This window comes from Hemitrygon akajei, chromosome 19, assembly GCF_048418815.1.
Source record: "Hemitrygon akajei chromosome 19, sHemAka1.3, whole genome shotgun sequence".
NCBI classification, from domain to species: Eukaryota; Metazoa; Chordata; class Chondrichthyes; order Myliobatiformes; family Dasyatidae; genus Hemitrygon; species Hemitrygon akajei.
This window is the reverse complement of record NC_133142.1, coordinates 72,418,787-72,436,566: the sequence shown is the minus strand read 5'-3', so window position 1 is coordinate 72,436,566 and position 17,780 is coordinate 72,418,787. Positions and strand designations below refer to the sequence as shown.

General features: G+C 45.9%; 1 protein-coding gene across 2 annotated transcripts in view; it reads left to right on the top strand.

The window, feature by feature from the left end:
• Window positions 1-17,165, top strand: part of lhfpl4a (LHFPL tetraspan subfamily member 4a) — a 329,956-nt gene extending 312,791 nt beyond the window's left edge. For both annotated transcript variants that reach the window (XM_073072852.1, XM_073072854.1), the window contains 2 exons: window positions 8,621-8,895; window positions 15,872-17,165. In XM_073072852.1, the coding sequence (XP_072928953.1) occupies window positions 8,621-8,668 (48 nt within the window). In that variant the 3' untranslated portion in view covers window positions 8,669-8,895; window positions 15,872-17,165. The remainder of the gene's footprint in view (window positions 1-8,620; window positions 8,896-15,871) is intronic.
• Window positions 17,166-17,780: the final 615 nt, after the last annotated feature.

Below are 17,780 nucleotides of genomic sequence, written 5' to 3'. Positions count from 1 at the left end.
AGGGATAATAATTCCATGATGGAAGGGAGGAACAGACTTGATGGGACAAATGACCCAATTCTGTTACTTTGTCTTATGGTCTTATTGGCTCATTGCTGAACACAAAATTTTAGGAAATGATACATTAAATGCCTTGAGTCTTTCTTTCATTCATAGCTGAAACTTAGGGTGTTATTTACTTAAGACAGTGATGAGTTTGGATAAATTGAATTCCAGCTTTTCTTCCATGTGCAGGGTTTAGAACGATGAGCTGGGTCCACGTCTTTGGTCAGTGCGGGGTTTAGAACGATGAGCTGGGTCCACGTCTTTGGTCAGTGCGGGGTTTAGAACGATGAGCTGGGTCCACGTCTTTGGTCAGTGCGGGGTTTAGAACGATGAGCTGGGTCCACGTCTTTGGTCAGTGCGGGGTTTAGAACGATGAGCTGGGTCCACGTCTTTGGTCAGTGCGGGGTTTAGAACGATGAGCTGGGTCCACGTCTTTGGTCAGTGCGGGGTTTAGAACGATGAGCTGGGTCCACGTCTTTGGTCAGTGCGGGGTTTAGAACGATGAGCTGGGTCCACGTCTTTGGTCAGTGCGGGGTTTAGAACGATGAGCTGGGTCCACGTCTTTGGTCAGTGCGGGGTTTAGAACGATGAGCTGGGTCCACGTCTTTGGTCAGTGCGGGGTTTAGAACGATGAGCTGGGTCCACGTCTTTGGTCAGTGCGGGGTTTAGAACGATGAGCTGGGTCCACGTCTTTGGTCAGTGCGGGGTTTAGAACGATGAGCTGGGTCCACGTCTTTGGTCAGTGCGGGGTTTAGAACGATGAGCTGGGTCCACGTCTTTGGTCAGTGCGGGGTTTAGAACGATGAGCTGGGTCCACGTCTTTGGTCAGTGCGGGGTTTAGAACGATGAGCTGGGTCCACGTCTTTGGTCAGTGCGGGGTTTAGAACGATGAGGTGGGTCCACGTCTTTGGTCAGTGCGGGGTTTAGAACGATGAGCTGGGTCCACGTCTTTGGTCAGTGCGGGGTTTAGAACGATGAGCTGGGTCCACGTCTTTGGTCAGTGCGGGGTTTAGAACGATGAGGTGGGTCCACGTCTTTGGTCAGTGCGGGGTTTAGAACGATGAGCTGGGTCCACGTCTTTGGTCAGTGCGGGGTTTAGAACGATGAGCTGGGTCCACGTCTTTGGTCAGTGCGGGGTTTAGAACGATGAGCTGGGTCCACGTCTTTGGTCAGTGCGGGGTTTAGAACGATGAGCTGGGTCCACGTCTTTGGTCAGTGCGGGGTTTAGAACGATGAGGTGGGTCCACGTCTTTGGTCAGTGCGGGGTTTAGAACGATGAGCTGGGTCCACGTCTTTGGTCAGTGCGGGGTTTAGAACGATGAGCTGGGTCCACGTCTTTGGTCAGTGCGGGGTTTAGAACGATGAGCTGGGTCCACGTCTTTGGTCAGTGCGGGGTTTAGAACGATGAGCTGGGTCCACGTCTTTGGTCAGTGCGGGGTTTAGAACGATGAGCTGGGTCCACGTCTTTGGTCAGTGCGGGGTTTAGAACGATGAGCTGGGTCCACGTCTTTGGTCAGTGCGGGGTTTAGAACGATGAGCTGGGTCCACGTCTTTGGTCAGTGCGGGGTTTAGAACGATGAGCTGGGTCCACGTCTTTGGTCAGTGCGGGGTTTAGAACGATGAGCTGGGTCCACGTCTTTGGTCAGTGCGGGGTTTAGAACGATGAGCTGGGTCCACGTCTTTGGTCAGTGCGGGGTTTAGAACGATGAGCTGGGTCCACGTCTTTGGTCAGTGCGGGGTTTAGAACGATGAGCTGGGTCCACGTCTTTGGTCAGTGCGGGGTTTAGAACGATGAGCTGGGTCCACGTCTTTGGTCAGTGCGGGGTTTAGAACGATGAGCTGGGTCCACGTCTTTGGTCAGTGCGGGGTTTAGAACGATGAGCTGGGTCCACGTCTCTGGTCAGTGCGGGGTTTAGAACGATGAGCTGGGTCCACGTCTTTGGTCAGTGCGGGGTTTAGAACGATGAGCTGGGTCCACGTCTCTGGTCAGTGCGGGGTTTAGAACGATGAGCTGGGTCGACGTCTTTGGTCAGTGCGGGGTTTAGAACGATGAGCTGGGTCCACGTCTCTGGTCAGTGCGGGGTTTAGAACGATGAGCTGGGTCCACGTCTTTGGTCAGTGCGGGGTTTAGAACGATGAGGTGGGTCCACGTCTTTGGTCAGTGCGGGGTTTAGAACGATGAGGTGGGTCCACGTCTTTGGTCAGTGCGGGGTTTAGAACGATGAATTGGGTCCACGTCTTTGGTCAGTGCGGGGTTTAGAACGATGAGCTGGGTCCACGTCTTTGGTCAGTGCGGGGTTTAGAACGATGAGCTGGGTCCACGTCTTTGGTCAGTGCGGGGTTTAGAACGATGAGCTGGGTCCACGTCTTTGGTCAGTGCGGGGTTTAGAACGATGAGGTGGGTCCACGTCTTTGGTCAGTGCGGGGTTTAGAACGATGAGCTGGGTCCACGTCTTTGGTCAGTGCGGGGTTTAGAACGATGAGCTGGGTCCACGTCTTTGGTCAGTGCGGGGTTTAGAACGATGAGCTGGGTCCACGTCTTTGGTCAGTGCGGGGTTTAGAACGATGAGCTGGGTCCACGTCTTTGGTCAGTGCGGGGTTTAGAACGATGAGCTGGGTCCACGTCTTTGGTCAGTGCGGGGTTTAGAACGATGAGCTGGGTCCACGTCTTTGGTCAGTGCGGGGTTTAGAACGATGAGCTGGGTCCACGTCTTTGGTCAGTGCGGGGTTTAGAACGATGAGCTGGGTCCACGTCTTTGGTCAGTGCGGGGTTTAGAACGATGAGCTGGGTCCACGTCTTTGGTCAGTGCGGGGTTTAGAACGATGAGCTGGGTCCACGTCTTTGGTCAGTGCGGGGTTTAGAACGATGAGCTGGGTCCACGTCTTTGGTCAGTGCGGGGTTTAGAACGATGAGCTGGGTCCACGTCTTTGGTCAGTGCGGGGTTTAGAACGATGAGCTGGGTCCACGTCTTTGGTCAGTGCGGGGTTTAGAACGATGAGCTGGGTCCACGTCTTTGGTCAGTGCGGGGTTTAGAACGATGAGCTGGGTCCACGTCTTTGGTCAGTGCGGGGTTTAGAACGATGAGCTGGGTCCACGTCTTTGGTCAGTGCGGGGTTTAGAACGATGAGCTGGGTCCACGTCTTTGGTCAGTGCGGGGTTTAGAACGATGAGGTGGGTCCACGTCTTTGGTCAGTGCGGGGTTTAGAACGATGAGCTGGGTCCACGTCTTTGGTCAGTGCGGGGTTTAGAACGATGAGCTGGGTCCACGTCTTTGGTCAGTGCGGGGTTTAGAACGATGAGCTGGGTCCACGTCTTTGGTCAGTGCGGGGTTTAGAACGATGAGGTGGGTCCACGTCTTTGGTCAGTGCGGGGTTTAGAACGATGAGCTGGGTCCACGTCTTTGGTCAGTGCGGGGTTTAGAACGATGAGCTGGGTCCACGTCTTTGGTCAGTGCGGGGTTTAGAACGATGAGCTGGGTCCACGTCTTTGGTCAGTGCGGGGTTTAGAACGATGAGCTGGGTCCACGTCTTTGGTCAGTGCGGGGTTTAGAACGATGAGGTGGGTCCACGTCTTTGGTCAGTGCGGGGTTTAGAACGATGAGCTGGGTCCACGTCTTTGGTCAGTGCGGGGTTTAGAACGATGAGCTGGGTCCACGTCTTTGGTCAGTGCGGGGTTTAGAACGATGAGCTGGGTCCACGTCTTTGGTCAGTGCGGGGTTTAGAACGATGAGCTGGGTCCACGTCTTTGGTCAGTGCGGGGTTTAGAACGATGAGGTGGGTCCACGTCTTTGGTCAGTGCGGGGTTTAGAACGATGAGGTGGGTCCACGTCTTTGGTCAGTGCGGGGTTTAGAACGATGAGCTGGGTCCACGTCTTTGGTCAGTGCGGGGTTTAGAACGATGAGGTGGGTCCACGTCTTTGGTCAGTGCGGGGTTTAGAACGATGAGGTGGGTCCACGTCTTTGGTCAGTGCGGGGTTTAGAACGATGAGCTGGGTCCACGTCTTTGGTCAGTGCGGGGTTTAGAACGATGAGCTGGGTCCACGTCTTTGGTCAGTGCGGGGTTTAGAACGATGAGCTGGGTCCACGTCTTTGGTCAGTGCGGGGTTTAGAACGATGAGCTGGGTCCACGTCTTTGGTCAGTGCGGGGTTTAGAACGATGAGGTGGGTCCACGTCTTTGGTCAGTGCGGGGTTTAGAACGATGAGCTGGGTCCACGTCTTTGGTCAGTGCGGGGTTTAGAACGATGAGGTGGGTCCACGTCTTTGGTCAGTGCGGGGTTTAGAACGATGAGGTGGGTCCACGTCTTTGGTCAGTGCGGGGTTTAGAACGATGAGCTGGGTCCACGTCTTTGGTCAGTGCGGGGTTTAGAACGATGAGCTGGGTCCACGTCTTTGGTCAGTGCGGGGTTTAGAACGATGAGGTGGGTCCATGTCTTTGGTCAGTGCGGGGTTTAGAACGATGAATTGGGTCCACGTCTTTGGTCAGTGCGGGGTTTAGAACGATGAGCTGGGTCCACGTCTTTGGTCAGTGCGGGGTTTAGAACGATGAGCTGGGTCCACGTCTTTGGTCAGTGCGGGGTTTAGAACGATGAGCTGGGTCCACGTCTTTGGTCAGTGCGGGGTTTAGAACGATGAGCTGGGTCCACGTCTTTGGTCAGTGCGGGGTTTAGAACGATGAGCTGGGTCCACGTCTTTGGTCAGTGCGGGGTTTAGAACGATGAGCTGGGTCCACGTCTTTGGTCAGTGCGGGGTTTAGAACGATGAGCTGGGTCCACGTCTTTGGTCAGTGCGGGGTTTAGAACGATGAGCTGGGTCCACGTCTTTGGTCAGTGCGGGGTTTAGAACGATGAGCTGGGTCCACGTCTTTGGTCAGTGCGGGGTTTAGAACGATGAGGTGGGTCCACGTCTTTGGTCAGTGCGGGGTTTAGAACGATGAGCTGGGTCCACGTCTTTGGTCAGTGCGGGGTTTAGAACGATGAGCTGGGTCCACGTCTTTGGTCAGTGCGGGGTTTAGAACGATGAGCTGGGTCCACGTCTTTGGTCAGTGCGGGGTTTAGAACGATGAGCTGGGTCCACGTCTTTGGTCAGTGCGGGGTTTAGAACGATGAGGTGGGTCCACGTCTTTGGTCAGTGCGGGGTTTAGAACGATGAGCTGGGTCCACGTCTTTGGTCAGTGCGGGGTTTAGAACGATGAGCTGGGTCCACGTCTTTGGTCAGTGCGGGGTTTAGAACGATGAGCTGGGTCCACGTCTTTGGTCAGTGCGGGGTTTAGAACGATGAGCTGGGTCCACGTCTTTGGTCAGTGCGGGGTTTAGAACGATGAGCTGGGTCCACGTCTTTGGTCAGTGCGGGGTTTAGAACGATGAGCTGGGTCCACGTCTTTGGTCAGTGCGGGGTTTAGAACGATGAGCTGGGTCCACGTCTTTGGTCAGTGCGGGGTTTAGAACGATGAGCTGGGTCCACGTCTTTGGTCAGTGCGGGGTTTAGAACGATGAGCTGGGTCCACGTCTTTGGTCAGTGCGGGGTTTAGAACGATGAGGTGGGTCCACGTCTTTGGTCAGTGCGGGGTTTAGAACGATGAGCTGGGTCCACGTCTTTGGTCAGTGCGGGGTTTAGAACGATGAGGTGGGTCCACGTCTTTGGTCAGTGCGGGGTTTAGAACGATGAGCTGGGTCCACGTCTTTGGTCAGTGCGGGGTTTAGAACGATGAGGTGGGTCCACGTCTTTGGTCAGTGCGGGGTTTAGAACGATGAGGTGGGTCCACGTCTTTGGTCAGTGCGGGGTTTAGAACGATGAGCTGGGTCCACGTCTTTGGTCAGTGCGGGGTTTAGAACGATGAGCTGGGTCCACGTCTTTGGTCAGTGCGGGGTTTAGAAGGATGAGCTGGGTCCACGTCTTTGGTCAGTGCGGGGTTTAGAACGATGAGCTGGGTCCACGTCTTTGGTCAGTGCGGGGTTTAGAACGATGAGCTGGGTCCACGTCTTTGGTCAGTGCGGGGTTTAGAACGATGAGCTGGGTCCACGTCTTTGGTCAGTGCGGGGTTTAGAACGATGAGGTGGGTCCACGTCTTTGGTCAGTGCGGGGTTTAGAACGATGAGCTGGGTCCACGTCTTTGGTCAGTGCGGGGTTTAGAACGATGAGGTGGGTCCACGTCTTTGGTCAGTGCGGGGTTTAGAACGATGAGGTGGGTCCACGTCTTTGGTCAGTGCGGGGTTTAGAACGATGAGGTGGGTCCACGTCTTTGGTCAGTGCGGGGTTTAGAACGATGAGCTGGGTCCACGTCTTTGGTCAGTGCGGGGTTTAGAACGATGAGCTGGGTCCACGTCTTTGGTCAGTGCGGGGTTTAGAACGATGAGCTGGGTCCACGTCTTTGGTCAGTGCGGGGTTTAGAACGATGAGCTGGGTCCACGTCTTTGGTCAGTGCGGGGTTTAGAACGATGAGCTGGGTCCACGTCTTTGGTCAGTGCGGGGTTTAGAACGATGAGGTGGGTCCACGTCTTTGGTCAGTGCGGGGTTTAGAACGATGAGCTGGGTCCACGTCTTTGGTCAGTGCGGGGTTTAGAACGATGAGCTGGGTCCACGTCTTTGGTCAGTGCGGGGTTTAGAACGATGAGCTGGGTCCACGTCTTTGGTCAGTGCGGGGTTTAGAACGATGAGCTGGGTCCACGTCTTTGGTCAGTGCGGGGTTTAGAACGATGAGGTGGGTCCACGTCTTTGGTCAGTGCGGGGTTTAGAACGATGAGCTGGGTCCACGTCTTTGGTCAGTGCGGGGTTTAGAACGATGAGCTGGGTCCACGTCTTTGGTCAGTGCGGGGTTTAGAACGATGAGCTGGGTCCACGTCTTTGGTCAGTGCGGGGTTTAGAACGATGAGCTGGGTCCACGTCTTTGGTCAGTGCGGGGTTTAGAACGATGAGCTGGGTCCACGTCTTTGGTCAGTGCGGGGTTTAGAACGATGAGCTGGGTCCACGTCTTTGGTCAGTGCGGGGTTTAGAACGATGAGCTGGGTCCACGTCTTTGGTCAGTGCGGGGTTTAGAACGATGAGCTGGGTCCACGTCTTTGGTCAGTGCGGGGTTTAGAACGATGAGCTGGGTCCACGTCTTTGGTCAGTGCGGGGTTTAGAACGATGAGCTGGGTCCACGTCTTTGGTCAGTGCGGGGTTTAGAACGATGAGCTGGGTCCACGTCTTTGGTCAGTGCGGGGTTTAGAACGATGAGCTGGGTCCACGTCTTTGGTCAGTGCGGGGTTTAGAACGATGAGCTGGGTCCACGTCTTTGGTCAGTGCGGGGTTTAGAACGATGAGGTGCTTGCGTGTCTTTAGCTAGTGCAGATTTTAGACATGGTGACGTAGATGCACGTCTTGGTCAGTGCAGGTTTATAGATGATGAGGTAGATGCATGTCTTGGTCAGTGCAGGTTTATAGATGATGAGGTGGATGCATGTCTTGGTCAGTGCAGGTTTATAGATGATGAGGTGGATGCATGTCTTGGTCAGTGCAGGTTTATAGATGATGAGGTAGATGCATGTCTTGGTCAGTGCAGGTTTATAGATGATGAGGTAGATGCATGTCTTGGTCAGTGCAGGTTTATAGATGATGAGGTGGATGCATGTCTTGGTCAGTGCAGGTTTATAGATGATGAGGTAGATGCATGTCTTGGTCAGTGCAGGTTTATAGATGATGAGGTAGATGCATGTCTTGGTCAGTGTAGGATTTAGATAGAGCAAGGTAGTTTCACATCTTTGTTCAGTGTTACTGAACAAACATTTGTTTTACTGTCCTCTCATTATTTGGTTCCATGGACTCCAGAAAACCAAATATCTGTGAGGTGGCGTGGAGAGCTGTGAAAATAGAAGAGCGACAAGAGACTCAATGTCCTATTCTACAGAACAAAGACTTGTCCACCCCAAGTTTGAGACAACAAATTCAAATAAGAGCTGGTGGAAAAACTTTTCGAAATCTTAAATGATTCTTGGAAATATAATACTGTCACAAGTGGGAGCACAACATTTCTAACAAATTTGAGGAATGAACCAGATAGCTTTCTGTAACCAAATGGTTTGTAGGAACAGTAGTGATGCATCGTAGATAATGTGGTCTTTATGGGTTTTATACTTCCTATTCCCCATTCTGGTTCCCCTCTTGTCACCTCTCTTCTCTTCACCTGCCACCCTCCTCTTTCCTTTCCTAGCATAATCCTGTCTCCTTTCCTATCAGATTCCTCCTTTTCCATCCTTTTACCTTTTCCACCTATCACCTCATGGCTTCTTACTTCATCCACCCCCCACCCACCTACCCCCCCCCCTCAGCTGATTTCAGCTGCCACTCCTTCCTCTTCCCCCAACCTTCTTATTGTGGCTTCTTCTCCCTTCCTTTTCAGTCCTGATGAAGGATCTCGCCTGAAACACCAACTCTTTATTCTTCTCCATAGACACTGCCTGACCAGTTGAGTTCCTCTAATATTTTGCATTTGCTTTTTTATGTTCCTGTATAACTAAACGTGAAATTTAATGCTGGTGTTTGGAGTGTGGCAGGAAAGTGTATGAAATTTCACAATTAATCTTTTTCTCTCACCCTTAGATTGAAGCCCAGTGCTGCAGACGCCTCATAACTTGCCAACATCACTGAGATTAAAAACGCCTTTAACCACCACACCAACGCAACAATACTGACCTTTTTAACTGAAAAAAAATGCCACAAGGGAAAAACAACAACAGCAAAATACATCTGCAAAGACTGCCATGTCCCCTGCTCCACAGAACAGAGAAGGAAATTGCTGCTCTGGAGAAATACTTCCACCAGTATTCTCTGCACAACAAGTGACGTACTTCACTGCAAGGAGCCTGGATCAAACAGTATGTATTCACCAATCAGGATTGACTTTGCAGGCATCAGGTGCATACAACCTTCGTGTACAGCACAGTGTTGGTAATTAATTCTTTACTTCCTTCTGTACTTTCACTACAAGACTGTAAAGCTGATTTGATACTTTTCTGTACAAAGTTTAAAAAATGATGAAATATATAATGTAAATTCTACTAAATACAGGGTAAAGATAGAACATAGCGACACATGTATAAAGAATTTTCATAAGACGTTGCTACATGCCAGAAAGCTTCCCCATCGATCACCTGTTATATACTGGGGACAACAGAGCAATCATTTCCGTTTATAAAAGAACACTGCTTTATAAATTCCCTCTGCTCCTGGTCCAAATTCCTGTTGAAAGCAGGATTAATACTGTTCATCCTATCACTCAAAAGAACTGATTTGGTCTGGATTAGGTTCTGTAGTGCTTGAATTCCAAATAACGTACTTTACTTTGTACCCAGCGTAAGGGATGATGGCGTGATGCGGTCACCGAGTTGTGTGCATGTGAATAACAGAAGAAGATGTTTCTGTTTTCATTGCGCCTCTTCAATTCTTTCGTACTTAATTCCCATCCTTTAAAGACCCTGATTCAAGATTTTCAATCCAAGACCTAATTTTAGTTGATCTGAAATTAATTACGGTCAAAATGCTGAAAGAATGTAATTCATTGTCATCGAGCCCAAGGCCTACAGCTGATGCTGATGACAGTCACTGTAATAATATTGAGGAAATGTTGCTCCTTGATGCAGTGAGTCAGACACTTGCTGTGATGGAGAAGAGGTAATAGACACACGTTTGGGCCTTGATGTTTGGAGTTATAAAATTTTTCAGCCAAAAGGATGGGATTCTGAAGGTCATGTGAGAGCAGTGGGAGTGGGTTGGTATTTGTTGATTTAAAATGTGTTTATAATTGATCTGTTCAAAGTAAAGTACATTTTATTAAGGCAAAAGAGTGTATTCTGCACAGATGGATGACAAGTTCTGCTTCCTTCACTCAACGTTGCTGTTTGATGTGGACTGAATCTCTCATTCATTCTCTTCATGCTGAATGTCAAGTCCCTGAGGAACTGAAAGCAAATGAACTTGAACTTATTAAGTATCTTCAGGTTACAATTGACCCCCAGCCAAACGTGCACCCAATCACTGGGCCATTGGTGATTTCCAAGAACTTGAAAGCAAAAGAGCAGAGAGAAGGTACAAGTTGGGTGCAGTGGAGAATCCTCTCATGGGGTCTGACTGAGCAGGGAAGATAGATGGGCCCAGCCAGAGCCTGCAGATGGCCATATTCCCAAATATCTTGCCTTGCAGCAGATTGTCAAGGTGTCTAATAATAAGCATGAAACAATACTTTGGCTGTTGCATAAAGAAGGAGAAGACAATTAGTGATATTGTATGCCTAGTAACTTCTACTTAAGTTCTTTTTGTTTATGCTAATGGCTCATCCATCCAAATATGGAAAGGTTGTTGTGGACAGCAGCTGAGGGTCTTATTTACCCAGTTAAGATTGAGAACTTGCTTCTAAAACCCAGAACAAACATAACTGGGAGGGATAATCACAGTGATGATGGAAACTGATTGAGTTCCAGTTCTAACATAATCATAAATATAGCTAAGAGGTCAGATTTTTTTTAAAAAATGAGCAGGCATTTGTAATGCAGTTTGGAATCTTTAAGGATCTGAGGCTTCACATACGATTGGTTTTTTCACGTTTATTGAATACAAATGTGGTTAAGTTAAGCAAGTTAAGGGTATCTGCTGAGAGTTGCACTCACGTGGCACAAAGGCATGGATGGTGAGCACCGATATCAGCCGCCTTTTCTTTGTGCATTTAATCAAAGCAACTAGAGACAAAACCCTGTTGCCCACCCCAGTGTTTCTGTATACAGTCAAAGTGATGAATACGGTACTAAACTGGAAATAGCTATTATTTTACAGGAACTTTAACAAGGTGTCTTTTACTTTAAAATGGACCTCCTTTCCAATATAAAAATACCCAAGGCAGATGGAGATTGGTCGAGACGGGCTGGGCAAGCCAAACTAACTTGTGCTACTTTATCATTCCCATAGACAGAAACTGAGCATTAATTTATTTTAATATTCAGACAGTTTGTATCACAAATTAGGAAGATATATCTCTGTACTTAAACAGGAAGTCTCAAGTCCATTCTGGTTAATTGCCACCAGAAGTTACATCCATTTTGAGGAAGAAATCTGACACAGAACTGTTTGATTAACTATAAATCATAAAAGGGAGCAAGTTGGGAAGGCAGAATTAATTTAATCTATGGCCTACTTTAAACAACTTCCTTAGAACTGTCCTAGAAATGATGATAACCTAATGGTCTTCAACTGGATCTTTAATGATTTTCGTATTCCGCCCTGGAATAGGTTTATAATTGAGTTGCAGGTCTTTTTCCAAGATATTCATTTACTGATCTTGTAAGAGTGGAGTATTAACTGAGGTAGAAATGCTATCTTCAGAATGGTTTATACACCCATGATGAGACTATCCAGGTTTGAGACTCAGCAACTAGGTCGTACCATCACATTTTTGGAAGAGTGCATAATGTTGCAGTGAAAGCACATGTAATCTGAAACCCTTGCACTAACAAAGTTGCTAATAACCTCAGCCTACATAGCAAAGCCCCGTGAGTAATACCCATGCATTATTAACAAAAATTAGCAAGAGATTCTGCAGATGCCGGAAATCCCAAGCAACACACAAAATGCAGGAAGAAATCAGTAGGTCAGGCAGCACCCCCACTTCGGCATTTTACCCCTTCTCCTCACCTGCCTATCACCTCCCCCTGGAGGCCCTCCTACCCGTTCTCCCATGGTCCATTCTCAGATGACTTCTCCTCCAGCCCTTTACCTTTCCCACCCACCTGGCTTCACCCATCACCCCCTTCTCCCCTTTCCAGTCCTGCTGAAGTGTCTCAGCCTGAAACTTCAACTGTTTTTTCATTTACCATAGATGATGATTTCCTCCAGCGATCTGTACGTGTTGCTCCTATTTTATACATCCTTACCCGAGGAAAATGTCAGTGAAAACAAATTTATATTCTCATAACTGCAAGACAGACATCACCAATCATTTTCACTAACTTTGCTGGCCAGTATTTAAAAATGAGCTAAAGACACTTGTAAAGTTAGTCTAATGTTTTTAAATAGACTGATGGATCCTGAATGCTTCAGTTCATCTAAAATGTTAGTTTTCAGCCACTGATGAATCTTAATAATCCCTTGTTGCAGATGAGTGACATCACTGTGTGTGAAGGCCTTTTATTTAACTATTATTATCCTTGTTCAGAAAGAACTTGCATTTGGTAATTATACAGTATTTTTAAAAGTTACATAAGGTCAGTACAGTGATGGTCATTCTCTTCCATTAACTGGTAACCCTAGCACACCTACACTATATAACTCACCAGCAGAGAGAGTGGGTAGACTTCACTTGTTTACAAAGCCCATGTGAGGTTATTTCTATCATGTACTCTGTTTCAAGGTGGCTTAAATTGCGATTCAGTCTTCAGCTTTAGACTGAATCTGGTTGTCTGTGTATCTGTTACCAAACACAGGAATTGAAAACTCTTCCCCCTTCCTTTCCAGTCCAGTTGAAGGGTGTCGGCCCAAAGCAGATGCTGCCTGACCTGCTGAGTTTCTCCAGCATTTTGTATGTGTGTTGCAATGGAAAACTCTACTGCACATGAGGCCTCAGTATTTTGAGGCTTCTGAAACCAGAGTTTCAAGTTGCTTGGACCATTACACTGTACTGGCATGGTAATTTTCTACCCCTGATTATTATCAACATTAAGAATTAGAGACACCATGTGATGAAATAGCAATAAGTACAACACCAGGTCCCAACTCAAACATAGACATGAATTCCAAAAGGTAGCATAAATATGGACAGGCTGTTCAGATGAAAGATTGTATTGGCATTAGAATACAAACTAATGAATTGGAATAAAGATGCCCAATAAAGAGTTTGCACTCTAATAGCACCTCATATGATGAATCTGGTTTATCAGAAGAGACCATCCTAATTTTAAGTGGAATTTGATCTCAACAATAACTTTCCCATAAAATACAACTATATATTTATCTGTTTCAGATGCTCTAAAGAAATCAGCATTTCTCTGTAAATTATGTATAAGGGTACAACATAAACATCTAACAGTTGGAAAAAGGTTCTGCACAAACACTTAACTACATTTACCTAAATAAAATGGCATTGAAAGCAAAGTAGAGGTCAGATTACGGACCTTAAATGTCCCTTAACTAGAATCATAGTTAAATATGACAATAAGCAGTTACTCACGTTGCTCAGGTAACAATATACTTGATAAATCTGAAGTGCAAATCAGTTGATAGGTAAAAGGTTCTTCTGAAGTAGAATTTAGTTAGAGGGCACCATGGTAACATAGCAGTTACTGCAACACTATTACAGATAGGGGTTGATTTCTATTGCCGTCTGTAAAGTGTTTGTGCATCTCTGTGAATGTATGGCTTTCCCCCACACCACCACCCCCCCCCCACCCCGGTCCTCCAATTTCCTCCCACATACCAAAGCATACTGATTAGTAGGTTAATTGGCCATTGTAAATTGTCCTGCAGTTAGGCTCCTGTTAAATAGTTTGCTAACTGGGTAGTGTGGCTCATTGAGCCAGAAAAGCCTGTGCCATGCTATATCTCTAAATAAGTAGTTGAAGCCTAGCCTGTAAAATAAACATACTCACCTCTGAGCTTCGCATACTCAACATATATGCCAGTGGTGGAAGTGTGTTCAGGTTACCTAATAGCTTTACTCTTGGAATTTCATTCAGGAGTGAAGGGCACTCTCTCAACAAGATCATTCCCTTCCAGTCCAGCTACTTTCTTGCACAGCCACAAGCTAATTCAGGTGCACAACACACTGGAGGAATTCCGCAGGTCAGGCACCATCTATGGAGGAGAACAAAAATCATCATTTCAGCCAAGACCCTTCATCAGGACTGAAAAGATACAGGGAAGAAGCCAGAATAAGAAGGTGGAAGAAGTATAAGCTGGCAGATGATAGGTACCTTCCACCTATCATCTTCCAGCTTCTCACTTCATTCCCCTTGTGTTAACTGTACACGCGAGCAATAGCTTGGAATAAAGATGCAACAAGCAAAGAAGAGGAAATACAGTGGATTCTGGTTGAGTGGGACATATTGGGACCAATACATTTTGGCCCAATTAAGTAGCTGCCCTAATTAGCCAAAGTTTCATGGAAATAGTTAAAACGGTATAAAAAAAAGACAAATGGAGTAACATATTATGCATTTAAATGAAATATAGAACAACTTAGAACACTACTTATAGTACTACAGTGCTATAAAACTGTGTATTAGTTCCCAATAGTTATTGACGGAAGAATTAATTCAGTGGTCGCAGGGATCAACATCAGCACAGGCTGATAATGGACTGCCTTCATACAACGCTGTCAATGACTGCATCCTCCAAATCTCCATTTTCATTGTAACATTCAAGATGATTGTTGATACCTTTAAATTCTTTGTAGTTCCTAACTTGCCGAAGTAGTGAAATTGTTTCATTTTCACTCCTGGCCTTTTCTGGCATCACCAAGCCTGAATGCTTGGAAATTGCAGTGAGCAAAATAGTTTTGAATTATCTACCGCTTATTTCTTGCCAACTACCGTGACCAAAATCGCTGCTTTTTGAACACGGACACACAAAACTAAAGCTAATTAAAAACTGTTTACACTAAGCACACTGTTGTATCTAATAGCCACACAAATGCACTGACACTAGTTATATCCTATTCAGCAACAGTCTCATGTCCCAATTAGGCAGCACAGTGTCCTAAATAAATGATGAGAATCCTGGCAATTTTCTTGATTAGTTTTCGTTCCTTAAGAATTGTTCCAAATAAGTGACGGCCCCAATTAACTGATGGCCCAATTAACCAGAATCCATTGTATTAAGAAATGCTTAAGGTAAGCTTGTCATCAGCTAATGCAAAACTATTGATCTATTGTCTTAAACTTCATGCTTCAACTAAGTAGCATATTCCACTGCAGGAAGTATTATAATCTGGGTGAGTACAATAACCCAGTATGTAAAGTTACTGTTTAAGCAGTACTATACAGTGAATCAAGATTTGACAGCAATTCTGCTTCGAGATTATTAACAATTGCAGGCTATATATTATCCCTTTGTCTTTTGGGTTCTTTGTATTGTTATTTTGCACCAGAACTGGAGACTGTAACAATATTTACTAACATGCCTAGAAAATGTATCCATAATTCAATCAATGAAAGGGTTAACCTATGAAGAGTATCTGACAGCTCTGGGCCTATACTCGCTGGAGTTTAGAAGAATGGTGGGGGGGGGGGGGGAATCTCATTGAAAACTAGAAAGTATTGAAAGGCCAAGATACAATGGATGTGGAGAGAATGCTTTCTATAGTGGGGGAACCTAGGACAGTCTCAAAATAGAAGGACATCCACTTAGAACAGAGATGAGGAGGAATTTCTTTCACCAAAAGTGGTGAATCTGTGGGATTTGTTGCTGCAGATATCTAAGGAGCTCAAGTTCTTGCATATATTTAAAGTGGAGATTGATAGGCTCTTGATTAGCAAGGGTGTCAAAAGTTACGGGTGAAGGCAGGAAAATAGGGTTGAGTGGATAATAAATAAACCATGATGGAATGGCGCAGCAGACTCAATGGGCCGAATTCTGCTCCTACAGTAAGTCTTAAGCCTTAGGGTCAAACAAAGATTCAAGATTGCAGTTACATACTGTACATATTTTAACTTACATCCCCTCATTGAGTATTTCCATAGCTCTCACATTATATAAGTCAGAGATATCAGTTGGAGACCTCAGGACAAGTTATGAGTGAACCATTACTACTACATTTAAACTGACTGTCAATAAGACTGTGAACTTTTTCTCCTATTCTCCAACTAAAAGCAAACACGAGGAAATCTGCAGATGCTGGAAATTCAAACAACACACACAAAATGCTGGTGGAACACAGCAGGCCAGGCAGCATCTATAAGGAGAAGCGCTGTCGACGTTTCGGGCTGAGACCCTTCGTCAGGACAGAGGTGTGCAAACACAAAGAAGATTTTTTGCTACCATTACACCTTCCTCTTCTACAAGAAACATCGCTGTTCAATGCATTCAAGGTAGAGATACTTTTAGGGTAACACACACAAAATGCTGCAGGAATTCAACAGGTTAGGCAGCATCTATGGAAATGACTAAACAGTCAAGACCCTTCATCACGACTAGAAAGGAAGGGGGGGAGAAGCAAGAATAAGAAGGTGGAAGAGAGGGCAAGGGGGCAGGTGAAGGGTACTTATAGGGTTGCAAGAAGGTAAAATCCCTAGATCTTTCAGGAAAGTAGAAGCAGAATCAAGAATTTTAATCTGGTCATCTTGGTCCTCTAATCTCAAGTAGGAAATAGTGATTAGTGGCCCCATAGCTGAAGCTACTCAAACTTTGGTAATGCAAGGAGTCACAGTTAGTCACAATATCTGAACCTATGTTGCTCACCCGAATGAAGGGACGGTGTAGCCTCTGGTGTCAATCCCACACTGTAAGGTGCAACTGCAAGGTTCAAAGGAGTGGGAAGAAAAAGGTGACTAGACCAAGCAACTCTGTCCAACTGATATATTGCTTCTCAAGTGATAAGGAGTGGCAGCAAATGATCCAGGAGTTTTTTTTAAGTACCAGAGGTTTCACAAAACTCACTCCTGTTTAGATCCTCACTAACCAGGCAGAATGAGGTTTTCTGATTGGGTCAGTCCCTTTTTGTTGCATAGAGTTGACTGTAAATATTCAGATCAGTAACTGATTAAAATCAATCAATTCTGTTAATGTGAAAACATTCACACATTTATAATATCAAGCAATCTCTAACTCCAGCGTCAGGAACCATTGGCCCTCTAAATGGTCATTTGACTAAATGTTTATTACAATTTCCTCTTGTTATTGGGTAAAACTGTAAATCTTTTATTTTTTTTTTAAATCACAGTTACTGTGCTGTATCTGGAAATAAGTATGTAGTTTAAAAACAAATCTAAATGTGCAACCGTTTTTGATCATTTAAGGAGAGATATTGTGTCATTAATTCAAGCAAATTTTCACCTTTTAGGGATATTAGTTAAACTAAATCATGTTAAATATACTGTAAGCGATGCAATTTTCAGCTTCTGTGTAGTTGGAATGATGTTAAAATAAAGATATCACTTCATACCAAGAGTGAATGATTATTATTATTCTTGACTTTTCATTTCCAGTTAGCCTCTCCTCATTTCTGCCTTTCTGACTTATTTTCTCACACAGGAGCAGAATCTCATTTAGCCAGAACAGTTGTACAATCTCTCAAAAATTCGATATTAATATTCCATATAATACTTCATGTGTATTATTCCCTTCCTAAAGATGGTCATGTCTTCCCAGCAAGTATCAGCATTTTAAAAGAAGTCATTGATTTCAAGGTTCGAGATTCTAGATTGTTTATTGTTATTCTTTAGTACACAAGTGCAAAGGAGAATAAAATGATTATTACTCTCGATCGGAAGCAGCATAAACAAACCCAAAAGGTAATGTGGAAGAAAAATAGTAAGACATTGTGACGAACATTAAGGGCTTAATGACCTTCTTCTAGTATGTGAATTCAAAGTCTGTAATCACTTATCTGCGACTAACCTACACTGTGAGACTGAAATGTGCTTTGTAGACGGGATGGGAAAATAACTAAGTCTGTGCTTCCTTGGTCTGAGAAGCATCATATGCCTGCACTTGGGAAAGCCTGATATACTGTCCTGAGAGCTAACACTTAAGAAAATGTATAAACGCTCAAGGACATATA